The sequence below is a fragment of the Geospiza fortis genome, unplaced genomic scaffold, assembly GCF_000277835.1.
Source record: "Geospiza fortis unplaced genomic scaffold, GeoFor_1.0 scaffold215, whole genome shotgun sequence".
Taxonomy (NCBI): domain Eukaryota; kingdom Metazoa; phylum Chordata; class Aves; order Passeriformes; family Thraupidae; genus Geospiza; species Geospiza fortis.
The window spans coordinates 82457-101030 of record NW_005054573.1 but is presented as its reverse complement, the minus strand read 5'-3'; the positions used below and the strand labels follow the sequence as shown (position 1 = coordinate 101030).

The 18574-nt window shown below is 44.5% G+C and overlaps 1 protein-coding gene across 1 annotated transcript in view; it reads right to left on the bottom strand.

Moving 5' to 3' along the window:
• SFMBT2 (Scm like with four mbt domains 2) overlaps positions 1-18574 on the bottom strand; it is a 111280-nt gene that overhangs the window by 81430 nt on the left and 11276 nt on the right. The window contains exons 2-4 of the mRNA XM_005429747.2: positions 15994-16154; positions 9497-9591; positions 5773-6013 (exon numbers count right to left, since the gene is read on the bottom strand). Coding sequence (XP_005429804.1) covers positions 5773-6013; positions 9497-9591; positions 15994-16099 — 442 coding nt within the window. The 5' untranslated portion in view covers positions 16100-16154. The remainder of the gene's footprint in view (positions 1-5772; positions 6014-9496; positions 9592-15993; positions 16155-18574) is intronic.

Here is an 18574-nt window from a genome sequence, read left to right as displayed (position 1 = left end):
TACTACAGCAAATTTCAGGCAAACCCAGCATTTTTACCTCCTCTCCTCCCCTTTGCCGTCATCAGGAGAGCTTAGGGAGAAAAAAAAGATCTATTTTTTTATGTGCTCGTTAAGTATGATCTGCTAAATGTTCTATGCCAATGCATAAAGCTGCCTACTATGCTAACAGAATATTTAATTGACATTTATTTGCTGACTAGTTATTTATGCTAACGTCATCCCTGCATAATTAATAGTCTGCTAAAGTCGACTTGAAAAGCACACATAAAACACTGCACTAAGAGTCATTTGCAGCATTTAAAATAAAGAAATCCTGCCATCTATTTACATTAGGCTAGTCTAAACTCAGTTTTGATGGAATAATAGGATAAAGATCGGGCAGAGATTTTAAGAAACAGCCCTGTATACTGCTTTAGAAACATCCACAGGCTTTGAGAGTGCAACCTGCCAAAGAAGATTTCCGAGTTTCATTTTACTTGGCTCGAGGGCCCAGTTCTTAGCTGATGTAAAACAGCATAAGCTCAGTGAATGCCTACTTATCTTCTCCAGCCTCAAGCTCTTAGGAAGTAATATTTCAGGTGAAAGAGCTAAACCAGGGCCAGATCTGCTCTCCATACCAGTAAAAAAGCAAAAGGAGAAGTCCACCTTGCCCTCTACCTGCAAGTACAATTTAATTTTTACTTCCTCTGGGATGAGATCACCAGGGGGAAGATGACTTCATTAACAAAAAAAAACCAACCAACCAACCAACAACAACAACAACAACAACAACAACAACAACAACAACAACAACAACAACAACAACAACAAAAAAAAAAAACTATATCCATGACTGTATTTTCTGAAAGGGAATCTCTGAACACCCTCATCCATTGTCAGAAACATCATCTCTGATCTCTGTGTCCCTCTTTTGAGAACCCATGGACAAGCTTTGCATTCAGCAAGGCAGCTCCAAAAATGACGCTGAAAGCCAAAGGTATGGGCCACATCACCACCACCCTGAGCTGTGACCCCAAAAAAAGCTTTCTGTGTGCCTTGGAGTGACATCAAACCCACACCTGCAACACAGCAGACCATCTTGTGGCCATTCAGAATCACCCTGCTGTAAATTTCACCAAGGCCAACCAGATTCATTTCTCCCCTCCTTTACACTGCTGACCTCAAAGAGCAGGATTTTCCTCTGTGATAGATTCACATGATGATATATAAAACCAATCAAACAAAAAAAGCAGTGAGTTGTAATTTGAAGGTAACTCCATACGCCCTGGCACAAGTTTTATCTCCCTTTTCAACCATATCCTGCCCAGAATCTGACCCAGCACTTGGAATCACAGTGAAATTTCCCTCCTTTGGCCTTAATCTCACCTGAGAGCCACATGAAAACCTGTCTCAAATACTGACCAAATGATGCTGTTTGCCTTCACAGAAAGCCTGGGCAGGCAAAATGCTTTAAGTCTACCCCTCTTAATGGTATATTTGATGACTGAACTTTATCAAGCTCAGCACCATGGAAGAGAAGGTTATTTCAACCCAGGATCAGACTTCTGAACTTTAAATCCTCCTTGTATTGATGCAACAGGGAAGTAAAAGCTGCTTTCCTACCCAGAATCACAGTGGGATTGATCTTCTTGGTCACCAAGCCCAGGTACAGCCAGTGTTCAGAGGTTTCCCCAGTTTTGCACCAGCCCACCACAAAATCAAAATATAGACCTGGTTCTCTCCTTAGTGTGTTTCTTTCCATCTCCACAGACTCCAGCTCACAGATCCACACACAGAAATGCCCTGTTTGAATTTCCATCTGTCAATAGCATCAAAGCAGAGCCACTGCTGCAACTCCAAGTGTACAAAACAATCCCCTCATCCGGCGTCTTTAGCTCATTCCAGGATGCATTACAACAGTGCCAGGGGAGCCTGGGCTCTGTCAGCTCAGCTGGAAATCTGCAATCTGCACAAAAACCCCCTGAGTGTCAATCACAGGATGTCCCTGCTCTTTCACAATGCATAATTTAGCTACTACACTTGTCAGGTTCTCCATGCCCGATGGTGGATGTGGCCATGAACTCAACTGTCACCAGCAGAGGAAACAGCACATGGAAATGAACAGGCTAAAGAACACCTCTTCTCCTTTCACTTGTCAGCAAAGTTTAGTTAGGCTTCAATTTTTATGCTCAGTGGGTAAAAGGGATGAAGGATGCTCAGTCCAAGGGATGAAGGATGGCGACAAACAGCTACACTTAGAGGAGGAAGAGAGTTTTGGGTAAGACATTTGGGTAAGACATAGGAGGGGAGAAATTCTACCCCTATTACCATTCAGGCTGATACAATGGGGAAATTTTAACTAACTAATGGAAAATCTACCTCACATCCCACCCTCACAGTGCAGGAAACAAAGGCTCCCACACCACCACAGCCCTGCCACTGCCAGGGAACTCTGCAGCAGGCTGCCCTTCCTCACATGAATTACAAGTGCTGAAGGGCCTTGTCAGGAAGGATGAAAATTTCACACTCAGCTACATCAGGCTGTAGTTACCCACCGCTTACACCACAGTTAATATGCAATAAAGAAGAAATCTCTGTCCCAGGACGTGACATTAGAGCTGATCAGTGCCAAAGCTACAGACCATAAGGACAGCTTCACACTTGCCTCAGCTAGTTCATGAATAAACATCCAATTCATTCAAATGAGTTCTATATTAACTAATTTAAATAATTTTCATTTTGCTTTGAATGGTAAACAGATCTATTCTGCCAGGATAGTTGAGTTTGCAATTCAAATTACACACCGATTTGTAATGAGAAAAATATAATTAATGGCAGAGCTTGAAGTAACTACAATTTTACTCCTTTGATTTCCTGTGTAGGAGGGGGTTGGAGCATGAAGCTCACAGGCACACGTGCACTCACATCATCCTGCCATAAACCAAGACATTTTATTGCCACCTCAGGTATTCCTGGTCTGGTGACTGCACCATCACGTCACAGGAGGACAGAACATGACTTGACATTTTAGTCACAGGCCACAGGCACCATGATGCAACTAATGTCACCCCATAAATAACAGAGCAGCAGTCTGCAAATTAATCAACTTCCTTCGGTTTGGATCATAAACTACAATTATTTGGCAGCTGCCTCTTAAAAGCTCTGTGTGTGCTGGACTTTAAATCAAGTTCTATTGATCTGCTGAACTGAACCAACCCATTTTGTTGCATCTCTCTCCCATCTAACGAAATTCTTTGTCCCATCACTCCACCATTCTTGTCTGGCAGCACATTTACGAGATGAGCACCCATCAGTCCAACCTGACTCGTGAGCAGAAACAAAGCATTGTCCCAGTGCTGCCATGCTGGCTGTTAAACAAGTCCATTCTGGCAACTCTGCTTTTTAACCAAGGCCTTCAGCTCCTGATTAAAATCACAGCCTAATGACAGACAAGCAGCCCCAGCCATGCTGTAGCCAACAGATACAGCCACTGTAATCAAGATATGCAGAACGGATGCCTTCACAACTGGGTCTGTGCAGTTTAAAGCTGGTTTTTGTTTCTCCCAAAAGTCTGACAACAAAATACAGAGGTTTAAAAAAATCTCCACAGAGTTCATAGAGAACATCAGTTTCTCCTTTACCAATGCATAATTCCTATGATTCTTTAAGTCCTGAAGGCTGAGATCTTCTTGGGCATTTTAGATGCCTCATTCCAAAATATGAAGCAAGCTCTTAAATGCTTAAATCTCTTTTGGAATAATAACCCATGCATTTAATTTCTTCTTTTTGAAAATTATACTCCGACATATTCAACTAAGTTTATTCACTGAAAACCAGAGTGGGAGGGGGAAAATAAACAAAAAAAGCCCCAAACTAACAGGGCAGCTGCCCACATTCAACCCCCTGGTGTCCAGTTACATCACCCACCAGAGAAAAAGGGATGTAGGGCACACTGAACACTTGCAGTCACTCAAGCAAGGCAACTCACACAGAGTGGCCACGACCCAAAGGGCAAATTCCAACAGATCCATGAAAAGCAGTTGCCTCAAGTTATAAAGGAATTGTTATTTTCTATTATGACATTCAGTAAATTCTCTTACCCCCCTGACCCTCACTTTTGAGATTTAGTCTGTAGCACTGTACACCTTTCTGGTAACACTGATTGTAATCCACATAATAAAATGCAGTTTAAGAGGCCAATAAAATAAAACACCTCACCCCTCTCACATCAGCTTGATTTACTGGTACCAAGCCAAGAGATTTCTCAGCCGTATTTATCTTCAAGACTTCTTTTTTTTTTCTTTTTTTTTTTAAGCAATCAATCTTGTGTTTATTCAAAACACACAGACCAGAACAAAAAAGACAAGTTTAGCTCACAGTTGGGCATATGCAAGGCAGGAATGTCAGCTTTGATTCAAAGACTGTGTGTACAGCTCACTTCAGGAGGAAGTCAGGGAACACTCACTCCAGGAGCATTCCCATGGCACACAACTGGCACATGCACTGTTCCAATGGCCACACAGCAGAAAGGGAAAGAGTAACTTCAGCAGCAGAGCCCTTAAATGAGACTTTCCTTAAATGTATGCACAAGCTGGAGGCTGAATATTCATCTCTTCTTCCCTTGATGCAGAATAAATGGGATATATGGCAGGAATACTCAGAAGCAACACTGACAATATGCCTCTGCTTGGAGCAATGTAGTAGCAAGGATACACCACAGCTGCTCTGTTGATGCACATAGCCTATATATACATACATATATATATATATTTATATTCAAATACCTTGGGGATCAAATTGTATTATTAACAAACTGCTCCACATGGGCCACTCAGGAACCTACAACATTTCCATTCAACTTTTGTGCACCTAAGAGCTGCCAATCAGGACATGCCCTAACCAATAATGACCAAATTCTGCTATCTTTAATCACACGGATCTACCATTGGATTTATGAGCTGCCAGAGTCTGGTGATGGAAGATTTTAAATTTTCAGGGCAAAACAGTTTTGAGTGCAAAGTCAGCTTCTGATTTTGGTTACACCCAAGCTGATCTTGCTTATTTTAGTTTGTTCTCACTCTTGAATTTCACCCCTCCTTTCCACAAGAACAGGACTTCTCCCCGAAGTGAAAATCACAGTTCAGCAGTAAAACGACATCTCCCTATGGAAGTGCCTTCTGCTGTCACCAACTAAGGCAAAAACTCCTTTGCTGGAGGCTGACTGGCAAACTGAATCCTGTGGGGACACAACCCTGCCCACATCACCCAACACCAGCCGAGGACCAGCAGTACCCATCCCATGTCTCATTCACATTCTCTGAAAAATCCCTTTGCCCAGGATTTTTCTCCTGGGAAGCTGAGAAGCCTCAGAGAAAAGGGAAACAATTCTTATCTCATTTGCTTCTCCAGTGTTTTGCTAGTCTGGAATGTGTTTGGAGATTGTTTACTCACAGGTGATTGCTTTGTTGGATTGTGCTGTGAGTTGTTTTGACTCTTTGGCCAATCAGTGTTGGGGCTTTGGAAGGAGTCACGAGTTTTCATTATTATCTTTTTAGCATTGTGTAAGCATCCTTTCTGCATTCTTTAGTATAGTATAGCTTAGTATTCTTTAATATAGTACAATAAAGTAATAAATTAGCCTCCTGAGAACATGGAGTTCTCAGATTCATCACGGAGTCAGGCTCATCACTCCTCCCTTCATCGGCGCACTCCGCAAACACAATAATCCCCGACCAAGCAGAAACCTGCAGCCCAACAGCAGAGCAGGACCCCAACAGAGCAGGAAGAACTCACCCTCTGGGGGCATCAGGACCTTGTTGTTCTGTGTGCACCAGCCCACGGGGTGCAGGTCTGCTGTCATCACGTCACACCAGAAGTCAGCCCTGCGGTCGTCGCCGTAGCCGCAGTAGCGCAGCAGCAGCAGCTGCCCGCACGTGGTGATGATGGTCGCCACCCAGTACGTGTCTGGGCTGCTCTTGTTGGCCACCTCTAGCTTCATCCCTGGCTGGAAGCTGCTCTGAAGGCTGATTTCAACCTTGCAAAAGGAGAAAGGAATGGTGTTAACTTTTTCTGCTTGGTAGGGAGACCCCCGTCCCCTCACCTCCCTTGGAAATGCTGCCCTTGAAGAGCAGCCCTGGGATAGGACACGAGCTGATTGTGCTTCTTAATCCAACCACCTCCTTCTCCATCTGTCTGGGCAGTTCCATCCCTACTTCACTGGCTCATATCCCATCATGTAAGTCCCACATGCTCTGAAGTGCAGGAGTGGTGCCTTCAGGTGTACAACATCCAAGAGAGGACTGGCACTCATCTTCAACCCCTAAATGTCACCAATGCCTTGGATACAGCCAGCATAACCCAAATGAAGTTTCATTTCCCAGCGCACAGCTCCACCAGGCACATCACAGGGCACAGAAAGGCAGGTATGGAGCACCTCTAGGAGTTAAGCCCAACTACAATATTTAGTCACATCACAACACTGAAGCACTTCTAGGGGCTTGACATGCATCAAGGGGTGAATGCTGTACCAGGCAGATCAAGGAGAGAATTTCCACTGCACCCATTCTCAGCAGCTCAAGCCTCAACCAATTCCCTCATGGAAAACAAGGTATGACCTGTCACTGAAAGAAGTAAATTCTCTGGGTCACTGTCCTCCATCTGAGGGAGATGTCACTTCCACTCATCTCAGCAGTGACAGGTCACCTGTGATGTGCCTTAGGACACTGGAGATGCCAGTGCATCTCCTTTGGGACACTGATGAACACCAGGGCCTGGTGCAGCACAACCTGTGTTCCAAGCACCAGTGGGATGCCTCTAGCTGTTGCTGATAAAGAAGAGGTGGATGCCAGTGCACTGGTCAGGTGCCAGCCTTGTCTTCACAAAACCATCCAAAATGTAACCTGTCACTCCTCAGGAGATATTTAAGGACAGGCTGTCACAGGTTTCTTAGAACCTTGTCAGCTACTGAATGCAGAGGGATTATAACTCTATGAAAACTTCTCTCTCTCTGATTGACTTCCAATTGAAATGGCAGTTTTAAATGACTCTTTTATTTATAAAGACAAATATAACATGGTCTACTTGCTCAACTGAGGATTTCACGGATGTGGGGATGCCAAGCTGCTCTGAAAACACTCCTCTGGTCCATCAGCAGTAATCCCTCACCCATCCAGCTTCTGACCCCAGGGCTGCCCAGCCAAACCCATTTATCATCTGCACTCCCTGTGCCTTTGCTGGTGTGGGCACTTGCAGCAGAATCAATGCCCAGAGGCACAGAACCACTGAGAGGGACCTTTGGACACGGTCTGACACTGAGGGTGGCCTGTGACATGCCCTGCTTTACTCAGTGCCAAACCCAGACCTCAGAGATGCTCAAGAGTCCTCACAAATAATCCAGGGTACAGACTGGCCCATGTCCCAGTACAAACTGGATCTCCTGGCCTCCTCCCAGTACAGAATTGCAGCTGCAGCTCAAAGCACCTGAGCCTGATGCCTGTCACAGACATCTTTTATGAAAAAGCCTTTCCTTAGGATTTTTTCTCCTGAGAAGCTGAGAGGCCTCAGGAACAAAATGAAAACAATGGTTATCTGCTGCTGTGGAATGCAACAGGTGCATCTGTGATTGGTCTCATGTGGTTGTTCCTAATTAATGGCCAATCACAGTCCAGCTGGCTTGGACTCTTTCTTTTAGTATAATTTTAATATAATATAATAATAAAATAACAAATCAGCCTTCTGAAACATGGGAGTCAGATCCTCGTCTCTTCCCTCATCCTAAGACCCCTGTGAACATGGTCTCAGATGCCTGCAGAGAGTGATTCATTTACTGGTTTTTGGGGGTTTTTCTGAGCCCTGTGCTCACCATAACACCAGCAAGGTACTCTGGAAGCCAAGAGACTTCTGACTGGAAATCACATCAAGATGAGAATCAGACAGGCAGGTAATACAATCTCCTCCAACAGCTTTTGGCCAGATTTTTGAGGATCAAGTTTCAGACTGTGAAGCAGTCACCAAGGGCAGTTCCAGCACCAATCTGTCCCACATTGACACTCCCAGGATTGAGGTGCTGACACACTGCAGTCAGCAGGATCACCAGGGCATCTCCTCACAACTGAAGACATCCTTAAGGGCTTGATGAAGCACTAAACTTTGAGCCTGGAGCAGAAATCTGGGACAAGATGCTCTCTGCAAACAGCTGCTGGATCAAGAATGAACTCCACAATAAGCATTGCCCTGCAAATCTCCAGTACAGAGAATTATGGTCCTTCATCCTGCAATGCTCTGGGTTAACTGTTGTTAAAATGAAAGCAAAACAGGGAATAGAAGACTGTATTGGTTTTTCAGACTAGATAAAAGAGAGGTTTTTTTCATCCCTTCAGCTCCTTTAGCCCTACAAAACAACCCACAAAATCACCTGGAGACAAAGGTGGTTGGACCAGAGGTGCCCTCAAATGCTGCTGGTGCTAACACAGAGTGGAGCACAGACCTGTCACTACCACAGGTTTCTCAGAACCTTATCAGCTGCTGAATCCAGGGGGATTATAACTTTAGGTAAGCTTGTCTCTGATAGATTTCCAATTGAAATGGCAGTTTTAAATGACTCTTTTATTTATAAAGACAAATATAACATGGTCTACTTGCTCAACTGAGGATTGGTCTACTTGCTCAACCACAAAATCACCTGGAGACAAAGGTGGTTGGACCAGGTGATCTCCAGAGGTGCTCTCAGATGCATTTTGTGGGTATAGAGAACTATGGTCCTTCATCCTGCAATGCTCTGGGTCAACTGTTGTTAAAATGAAAGCAAAACAGGGAACAGAGGACTGTACTGGCTTCTCAGACTAGATAAAAGAGAGGTTTTTTTCATCCCTGCAGCTCCTTTAGCCCTACAAAACAAGCCACAAAATCACCTGGAGACAAAGTGGTTGGACCAGGTGATCTCCAGAGATGCCCTCAGATGCTGGTGGTGCTAACACGGAGCAGAGCACAGACCTGTCACATGTCGCATGTTCAGCCAGGAAAAGCTCCACCTGCCCAAGCCCCTGCTCCCCACACTCCTGAGACAGCACCTCCAGGCAGCAGAGATGGTTTCCCCTGAGCCACACTGAACTCTGGTGCTCAGGGACTCTGCCAGGCAGTAAATCAGGCATTAAAAGGAGCTCTGGGGAACAGTAACACTCCTGTGAGATTGATCTCTGCAGGCTGGCATGGACAGCAATGAATGAAGAGGGTGAAGAGGAAAAAAAAAAGAGTGCATTAGAAGCAAAAGGAGAGCAACACAAACCCCTCAAAAATGGAAAATGGGAGTGGCACAGACACAGAACTCCAATCTGTGACTGCAAACACACCAAGGTCACCCAACACCAGCTGGGGGCTATTCCCACTCAGGCTGTCACATGTGTGGAGGGACAATTTCTCCCCAAAATGGGAAAATTTCACTTTCATTTCTCCAGGGAGCCCCTGAAAACCAGAAGAGGGAACGTGTCCATCACCCACAAAGCTGTAAGGGAGCACATACATGCTTGAAGGAGGTGTGGGGAGCAGCACTGGCTCCTGTTTCCTCCAGGAACTCGTCCCAGTTGAAGTCTGCATCCTCAATGCTGGAGCCCTCATCTGTTCAAGAGAAGAAAAAAAAATAAATTAAAAAATGAGAGAAAGAAAAGCAGCTTAAAACACAGCCAAAGAAGGCAAAAGTTGTGTCAAAGAGTTCAGGGTGAGAATAGCAACCAGTATAAACATCAACAGAAGGGAAAACAGAAAGCTTGCTTTAAGGATCTGTGTTTTGACCAGCCCTTGCTATGAATTCAGCAGACTCTGGGCTTTTAGCAGCCAACACTGAGACCAGAAATGACTCTGCTTCCATGGCAGTGGGGGCACAAAGCTGTCACACACTGCAAGAGGCACTTGGGCTCTTTAATTTTGCATTTGGTGCCTGTGAGGGAGGTGGCTGCCTGCCCACCATCACTGGTGCAAGGTCCTTGTGCCCCCACAGTGCTCCCCCAGCCCTGGTGGTTACAGCAGTGCCCCAGGGGTAAATGACAAGATGCTTCTGTTGGCTGAGCCCTGTGTAGACCAAACACCAACCCTTGGGGTGAGTGAGACCCATTCTCACTCCTGCCACCCCTTCTTCTCCTTCCTCAGCATCACTGCACCCATAAATCTCAGATAAACCCCTTCTACAAGCTACAGCTGCTTTCCCCAAACCTCACTAGACCTTCTTATCCCTGCTCCCCTTCAGATTTGGGGCTCTGTGTCCTCTCTCCCCCATCCACACCCCTGCCCCACAGCAAGGGCTGGACATGACCACTTTTTCTTTTCTTCCTTTATAACCACACTGAGGCAGAGCCAAGGCCCCAAACCATCTCTGAAACTCACCCAGCAATAATTAAAAATAAATCTTCTTTCCCTTACAGAAAATCAGCCAAATCTGATTGTTTTCATTCTGTTCCCAAGCAATCTTGCAAGCCCAGTTTCATCCCCAGAGCAAAAATATTTACAGTCTGGCAATGAGCTCTTTGCAATAAGCATTTATCAGGCAAACTCTGCAAGACCCTTTACCTGCCCCAGCATTCATCAGTGTGGTCATGATGTAATTAAAGTGACTCATGACAAACTGAATTAAGAACCCTCCCCAGACAGTTTTATGAAGAAAAAGGCCAGGTTAATTTATTGCAATTATTGCTACAGGTCTCCAGCTTCCAGGACCAGAGAAAATGATGTTGTGCAAGGGGAAATCTCTCATTATTAAAAGGGGAAGACACAGTTTTTATTTGCTGCCTGTGGCACCAGACCCATGTAGGTGAGGGAGAAAAAAGGGGAACAGAAGAGGGTTTTTGAGAGGGTAAAGATCTGTCTGGGAGTTGAAAGCTGAGCTGTCAACACTAGTAAACACTTGCATGCTGCTGTCGCAGACAACTGTTATCAAAAATCCTTTCCTTAGGATTTTTTTCCTCCTGAGAAGCTGAGAGGCCTCAGGAACAAAACGTAAACAATGGTTATCTGCTGCTGTGGAATGCAACAGGTGCATCTGTGATTAGCTCATGTTGGATGTTTGTAATTCATGGCCAATCACAGCCCAGCTGGCTCGGCTCTCTGTCCGAGCCACAAACCTTTGTTATTCATTCTTTTCTACTCTTAGCTTAGCTAGCCTTCTGAGATGAAACCTTTTCTTCTATTCTTTTAGTGTAGTTTTAACGTAATATATATCATAAAATAATAAATCAAACCTTCTGAAACATGGAGTCAAATCCTCGTCTCTTCACTCAACGTAAGACCTCTGTGAACACCGTCACATGCTGCTGCATCAAGTCTGACTCCTTGCCCTAAACTCAAATCATCTTCTTAAATATGGAGATGCAAATCAACATTTACTCCAGTGATAAAGAGGCTACCAGATGACACTCCCACTCAGCAAGAAATAACCCAATTCCATGATTACGATCCAAAAATAGACAAATTCCTGGCAGAATAAAGAATGGGTTTTGTTTTGATTTTTTGTAATCACTGCAAAAACCTCCAGGCTCAGAAGCTGGCTCTGCTTGAGATATCTGATCCAGAATGAGGGGTTTGTTCAACCCTGACTGAATGATAAGCCACAACTTAACCACAAGGTAGGAACTTGGGGGAAAAATTCTGTATCATGCAGGCAGGCAATTTAGATGAACAGGGATATTTTTCAGCCTTCATGCCTGCAACCCTGCAGAGTTAATGTTACAGAGAAGAGCTGTGTGCAGAGATTGCTAAGGCTGAGCCTCTAAAACCAAGTCCATGAGGAGATGGGCAGATATGATTATCCATTCCAGGCTTAAAATTGCTTAAGCAACTTTTTACCTGAGCACAACCCACCAAAGGTCAGAAGCACCTGAAATGAAAAGCCTGAAGAGCATCATCCCCTGCGCCTCATCTCTCCCTGCTACCCTGTGCCTGGGGGTTGGGATGGGCTGTCCCAATAATCCCAAGGGCATCTCCACCTCAGGACATGGCCAGGACACCTGGAACAGGCTGCTCAGGGCAGTGGGGGAGTCACCATCCCTGGATTTAAAGGACACAGGGATGTGGCACATGGGGACATGGCTTAGGGTGTGCTCTTGGCAGTGCTGGGGGAATGACTGGACCCAAAGCTCTCAGAAGTCTCTTCCAACCTAAATAATTCTGTGATTCTGTGACTTCCAGGATCATCCCCTGTGCCTCATCTCTCCCTGCTACCTGTGTCTGTGGGGCTGGGATGGGCTGTCCCAATAATCCCAAGGGCATCTCCACCTCAGGACATGGCCAGGACACTTGGAACAGGCTGCCCAGGGAGTCACCATCCCTGGGGGGATTTAAAACATTAACACAGGGATGTGGCACGTGGGGACATGGCTTAGGGTGTGCTCTTGGCAGTGCTGGGGGAATGAATGGACCCAAAGCTCTTAGAAGTCTCTTCCAACCTAAATAATTCTGTGATTCTGTGACTTCCAGGTCAGCCCTGGGCTCACTGCTCTCCTGGTCAGGCAGTTCCATGTCAGAGCATTTTCCTTTCCCTCAGCCCAGGATGCTCTCTGTGTACTGTCAGTTTTTATTCCTGTTTTTGCTCTAAATTCCTGTGTGAGTCTCTCCTTCAGCACGTATCTCCTTTTGTCCAGCCTTCCTCAGCAGCCTTACAGCAAAGATTCACTCCACAGAGGTTTTCAGCCAGTCCAGTGCATCATCCCCAGCCCTTGCAAGGAGCAAGGTCTCCAGGCAGGTCGGAGTCCTCTCCAGAATTTGGCAAAAGCTTTTTAACAAATAGAACTAGATGCTAGTTATGGATGCATCAAGTCCTTCACAACCTTATTAACCCTGACTGTCACAAAATCTTTTATGAAAAATCCTTTCCTTAGGATTTTTCCTCCTGAGAAGCTGAGAGGCCTCAGGAACAAAATGTAAACAATGATTATCTGCTGCTGTGGAATGCAACAGGTGCATCTGTGATTGGTCTCATGGGGTTGTTTCTAATTAATGGCCAATCACAGCCCAGCTGGCTTGGACAAAGAGCCCAAGAATCACAGTCAGCTGGTTTGGACAGAGAGCCCAAGCCACATACATTTGTTATCATTCTTTCTTTTTCTATTCTTAGCTAGCCTTCTGAGGAAACCCTTTCTTCTATTCTTTTAGTATAGTTTTAATATAACATATATCATAAAATAATAAATCAGCCTTCTGAAACATGGAGTCAGATCCTCATCTCTTCCCTCATCCTGGGACCCCTGAGAACACCACCACACCTGACCTGCTCTGCCACAGGCCAGCACAGAGACTCTCTCTGGCAGCTTCTTTCACATGCTGCCCAGAAAAACTCACACCACCACCTGCTGAATAAAATCCCACCCAGATCTCTCCTTTCTAAACCCAAATAAAGAGGTTTTTTAAGGCCCAGAGGCAAGGCAGAGTGAGAGCTGCAGCCTTCCCTCGCTGTCAGCTCATTCCTCTCTGACACATCACCAGCCTGGCTCCTCCACCATGTTTTATCTGCAGACTTTATCAGGAAATTACTTTTACAAGGTCTGTAAAAATAATGTCAGAGTACTCATTTATCACAGCATCACTGGTTTATTTTGCTTCATTTCACCACAACAGATTCTGAAGGGACTGTATGTTTTCTAAAATGGTTTTTCAATGGACTTTGTTCCCTGCTGGAATTCTGGCACAGCAGACACAGAGTGGCACAGGGATGGGACCAGCCCAAAGAACCCACCACCACCCACACATGCAACAGGGCTTGCACACAAATCTCCTCATCCATCACAAAAACCCAACTGCTGAGGAGCACAGGACACCCTGAAAGGTGATAAATCTGCCATTAAACCTGTTTTACATACCAGCTCCCTTTCCAATTATTGGTACTTAGGTCCAGAGCTTTTTCTTAATGAAAGAGTCAAGGCTGGCTGCTTTACAATACGGTGATGTATAAACAAGCCCAGGATGACAAATAAAATCAACAAGTCATTATCTGAGAGCCTCTCAACGGCTTTAAAGCGCTCATGCATTGACATTATAAAAATGCAACTGTTCCAGCTGTTAACAGCCCCCTGGAATGTTCAGCTATGGAAAAGAAAATGGATAAAAGACCCAAACCCTGTGGCTCCAGAAAAACTGATTTTTAATTTTTTCTCCCCCTCAGGCTTCACTGTAGGAGAAAGTATTTAAGGCAAATTGCTTAGACATCTTATTTCTAGCAGCTAGATACACATACATGATTTTTTGAGTGAATGGAGCACTGAAATGCTCCCACAACAGGTGTGGAGAGACAGACACCTGATCAACCACAAACCTCTGGCACAGCCTTGGGAGAGCCATCAAAATCCTTATCCCCACCAAAATTTAGGCATTGCAGGCCAGTTCTCCTCATGCCCAAAAATATGTCTATGGTTGGCCAACTGAATCTCACCTTAGAGATTCCCATCTCTCAAAATAAAAAAAAAAAAAAAACAAACCAGATCCAGTGGGGACCAGACCAGCCCAGATGTGTCCACTCTGGAAATCCAAGGATCTGGTCTCCAAGGAAACAGGAAAATCACTGAGATGCTACAAGAAGTGAGGAAACTGAAGGCTGAGTGGCCAAATTTGTGACCTGCTGAGGGAGAAGCAGGGAAAAGCTTGGCTTTAGAAAGAAAAGTAGGTTAGGTCTAGCCATAATGTACTTTTTCATCATAAGACACAGTCTCCTCCTGCTAAGGCTGGATGGGACAAGTTAAAGCACCTGATTCCATCAAAAATCACCCAGAATGTAGCATTTACTTTTCTGCATCTACCACAGAACACCCAAATTTAGCACAGCACATCCTCAGACCTTCAGGAGCCCATCCCAGAGCATTACAAAGCATCCAGTCATGAGCACAGGGACAACATGAGACCAGCTCTCCTCTCCTCAGTGCTTGTGAAACCCCCTCACATGAAGCACTCCAAAAAATAGTGAAGGAAATGAGGGGGAAGGTCAAAACAAAGAAGAAATGCAGTAAATTTATCTACATCCACTGTTCTGGAGTGGATGTAGATTGTTATTGGGATTAGGCTGATTAAGAAGGAGGTTTTGACTGGGTTTGTAATTGTGTTGGGGGTGTTCTCGAGGTTGTTGGATAGAAGTGGAAATAGGATATTTTCTGAATATTTCTGTCTCTCTTTACCACAAAATTTCAACAGAACAAAAAATGGTGGGGACGCTGGGAGAACAATGTGATAACTCGAGAAAGGTTTTCCATGGCTGTCTGTTTAAAGTTTGAATAGCTGATATTGCAGATGAGGTCCAGAAGAGGAAAATCTCCCATTTCCCATCAACCAAAGGACACAGTCCAATCCTTAAGACCCAAAAAGGGCTTGGAGCTGTACAACCATTCCCAGTGCCTCCCTGGCTCCCAGCTCTACCTGTGAGGAGCTGCAGCAGTGAGGAGTGTAGCAGCTCACCTGTGGAAACCCAGGGCACAGGGAATATTTCTCAGTCTGCTCTGGGGTGCCCTGACCCCCAGGGAGCACTGACTGTGACCCTCATTCTTGGAGAAAGTTTCCCAGACTTCAGGATAGACTGGAATCCACAAAAGTCTGAAATAGATTATAGAGAGCAGTGTAGGTGTGTCACTTGGTGAGAAATTGAGGTTTTGGGATTTTTAGTGTGCTGTGGATGGAAGCAAGATTGAGGGCACAGGGTGTCATCCTGGGTTTCTTCTTCATGCTTCTTCTTCCTCCTTCTTCATGGGTTTGGGTGGCATTTTGTAATTGGGCAGAAAAGTCCTCATTGCAGCTCTTTGGGATCAGTTATTGGGTTAAAAGGGAAAATAATCTGGGTGTCAGCTCTTAATTGGATGGTTCAGTCTTAAAAGCCCTTGTACCAAGAGGTTGTTGGCCATTTTGTGCCTTCTAATGAAAAGCTGCAGAACTCACAGCAGTGAGACTGTTTTACTGACAAGAAATAACAAACACCTGAGTGTGAACATGAACTGCCATCTCAAGTGCCTTCAGTCCAGACCCAGAGAAACCAACGACTGGGACCCCCACACTCACCTGAATCAAAGTGCTCCCCATCACCATTGGCTGGGCTGGGATCCTTCTCTGGGGAGAGCTGCTGGGTCTCTCTCATGCTGGCAAGGAAGGATGCCCTCGTCTCCATGGCTCAGAGGAAGAGGCTTTGCCTTCCTAATTCATCCTGCAGCAAGGAGGACTAGCTGCATGGAAAATATTAAAAAAAAAAGCAATGAGTGATTTATTGTACACCAACCCATTCCCTCAGCCTTTCCCCATGGCTTTCATGTCACCCCATCTTGATATGGTTGAAATGAAAGATCTCAGAGGTCTTTTACAACCTAAATATTTCTGTGACCCTTCCATCCTGCTCTTGTCTCCAGTCTGAAGCTGGGGATGGATGAAAACCACAACTAAGGACCTTAGTGGCAATAGTATCGTAAGAACAACAGCAAAATTAATGACAAGAGAAAATAATAAGGTCATAAACAGCATTCAGAGGCTTCACACCTCAAAGTTCCCTCCAGCTCACCAAGAGAGAGAGAGGGATGAGCCCACAAAGCAGCACAACCCGTGCTAAAAAACCATCTCCACCAACTTCCAGCCATTTCAGCCCTTGATTTCCAATATTTTGATAACTAACACTATATCTCACTCCATAAATATTCAAATTTCCAAAGGGGGAGATCTGTGATAATGAAACAGAGAAAACACTGAAGTGAAAATACTCATGAGAAAGGCTGGAGTAACTCTAGAAAATAAAACTGAGCATGCAAAATGCAGACACCTTCATGAAATAGTACTGGCTGCAACTGTTTATTGAGTGAGGACTGAGCTGAGGTAACTGTACCAGTTTTAACATGCAGGGCAGGAAATAGTAGCTGATTTTAAATTGGCTTGTGTTAGCAGAGGAGTTTCTTCTGCAGGAAAGACCACAGTAAATTCAAAGTGGAATAAAAACACACAGAAACGAAAAACAGTATGAGGAAGGGCACAATGCTCAGATCTTGCATGAGACTAAATGAGAACTGTATTTCCAGCCACACTAAGCCCCCAGACAAGCAACACCCCAAGAAACACCTTTAGGAGTAAATTAAAAACAACTCCAGAGTGAGCTTTTCAGTAAAACTCTGAGATGCTGATGAATTGTGAGGTGTCAAAGGACAACTGAAACAGAGAAACCCAGAGCTGGGGTTATGAGCACAGAGGGAAGCAGCTAAAGCCAAGCCAGGCAGCAGGGAAGGTGTGTGTCCAGAATATCTGATGGGGAGGACTGGTCCTGCTTATTAGAGGAGCCTCCAAATCCTGCATGACAAGAGAGGACTGTGCCAAATGCTCCGCAAAATGTGTGACTAAAAGTAGGAAAGAAGTTTACTGCCACAGGCCAGGCAAAGCAGGATGTAATAAGATTGTAAAAATAGATGGGATTTTTTCAACTTTTACTACTCTGGAGGCATATTCTAGAAGAGTAGATATGATGGTTATAAAATAGAAAGGAGGAGAGTGTTCTGCTGTGAATTTTTCACTCCCAGTTTTTAAAGCAGCTCCTATGGCAATTTAAAAGAAGAAATGGACGTGTGTGAGCAGTTATATCAGAACTGAAAAAGATGAGGAGCATGTCAAGTGTCTGATATCCATCAGCTGGACCATGGTGGAAATGTCTGCTGGAGCAATCACAGCTGCAATTAAAACCTGCAAAAACCATGGGTGTTTCACAAAAAAATCATTGGTGAAAGCAAATTAACAAGGCAGGTGATTCAACCTCCACCGAAGGTTTCAGGCAAAGTTAGAAATTTTTGTTCCCCACCCCAAAGGTATCTGCTAATGAAAGAAAAAAAGGAGTATTTTTAAAAAACAAAGATCATAACCCAGCTCAGAGCAATATGGTTGCTGGTCTCTTCACAGAGTGCTCAGCAAACATGAAGTACTCCACAAATATGACCCTTTTCCCACTGCCAGGGCCACTCCAGCACTACATCTTTATTCTTTGTTGACATGAGACTTGCTAATGAATTAAATTTATTATAGACTCTGAGTATTCTGAGTGCAGCTAACCTCAGAACATACACATCACTCATCCCCAGTGTATATTAAGTTTCAATTAACCATGAAACTAGAAGCAGTCAGTTTACTGGAAGTCAAAAAAAAAACCCCTTCTCCTTTGATAGAGACACTTCCGTAAATATCATTAATAATAAATTAGGACTTTACATCAAGTTTGTTAAATGTGAGAGGAGGGGAGATGCCAGATGAAGCTAAACCTTGAGGGGATGTGGCTCTTTTAATTTTTGTCAGGGACCAGACAGGGATGGAAGATAACCTGGATCTACCAAAAAAAAAATCCCAAGAACTGAGAGAAACAGAGGTATCAATTTTAACACAACAAATCCATCATCTTAAAGAGAGCTCAGGGTTAACAATATAAATACCAAGAAGAAACATAATCCTCTCAGTATTGTAGTTAAATCTTGTGATGCTTCTATGATGCTGATAAAACAGAGTTATGAGCTGACAAAAAGCTGAAGGTGCCCAATCAGACAACAACAGTATTTGCCTTTTTTTTTTACACAGCCCAAATCTGCCACCAGAGCCATGAGAGGGACTTAAACCCTTGGATCATGGA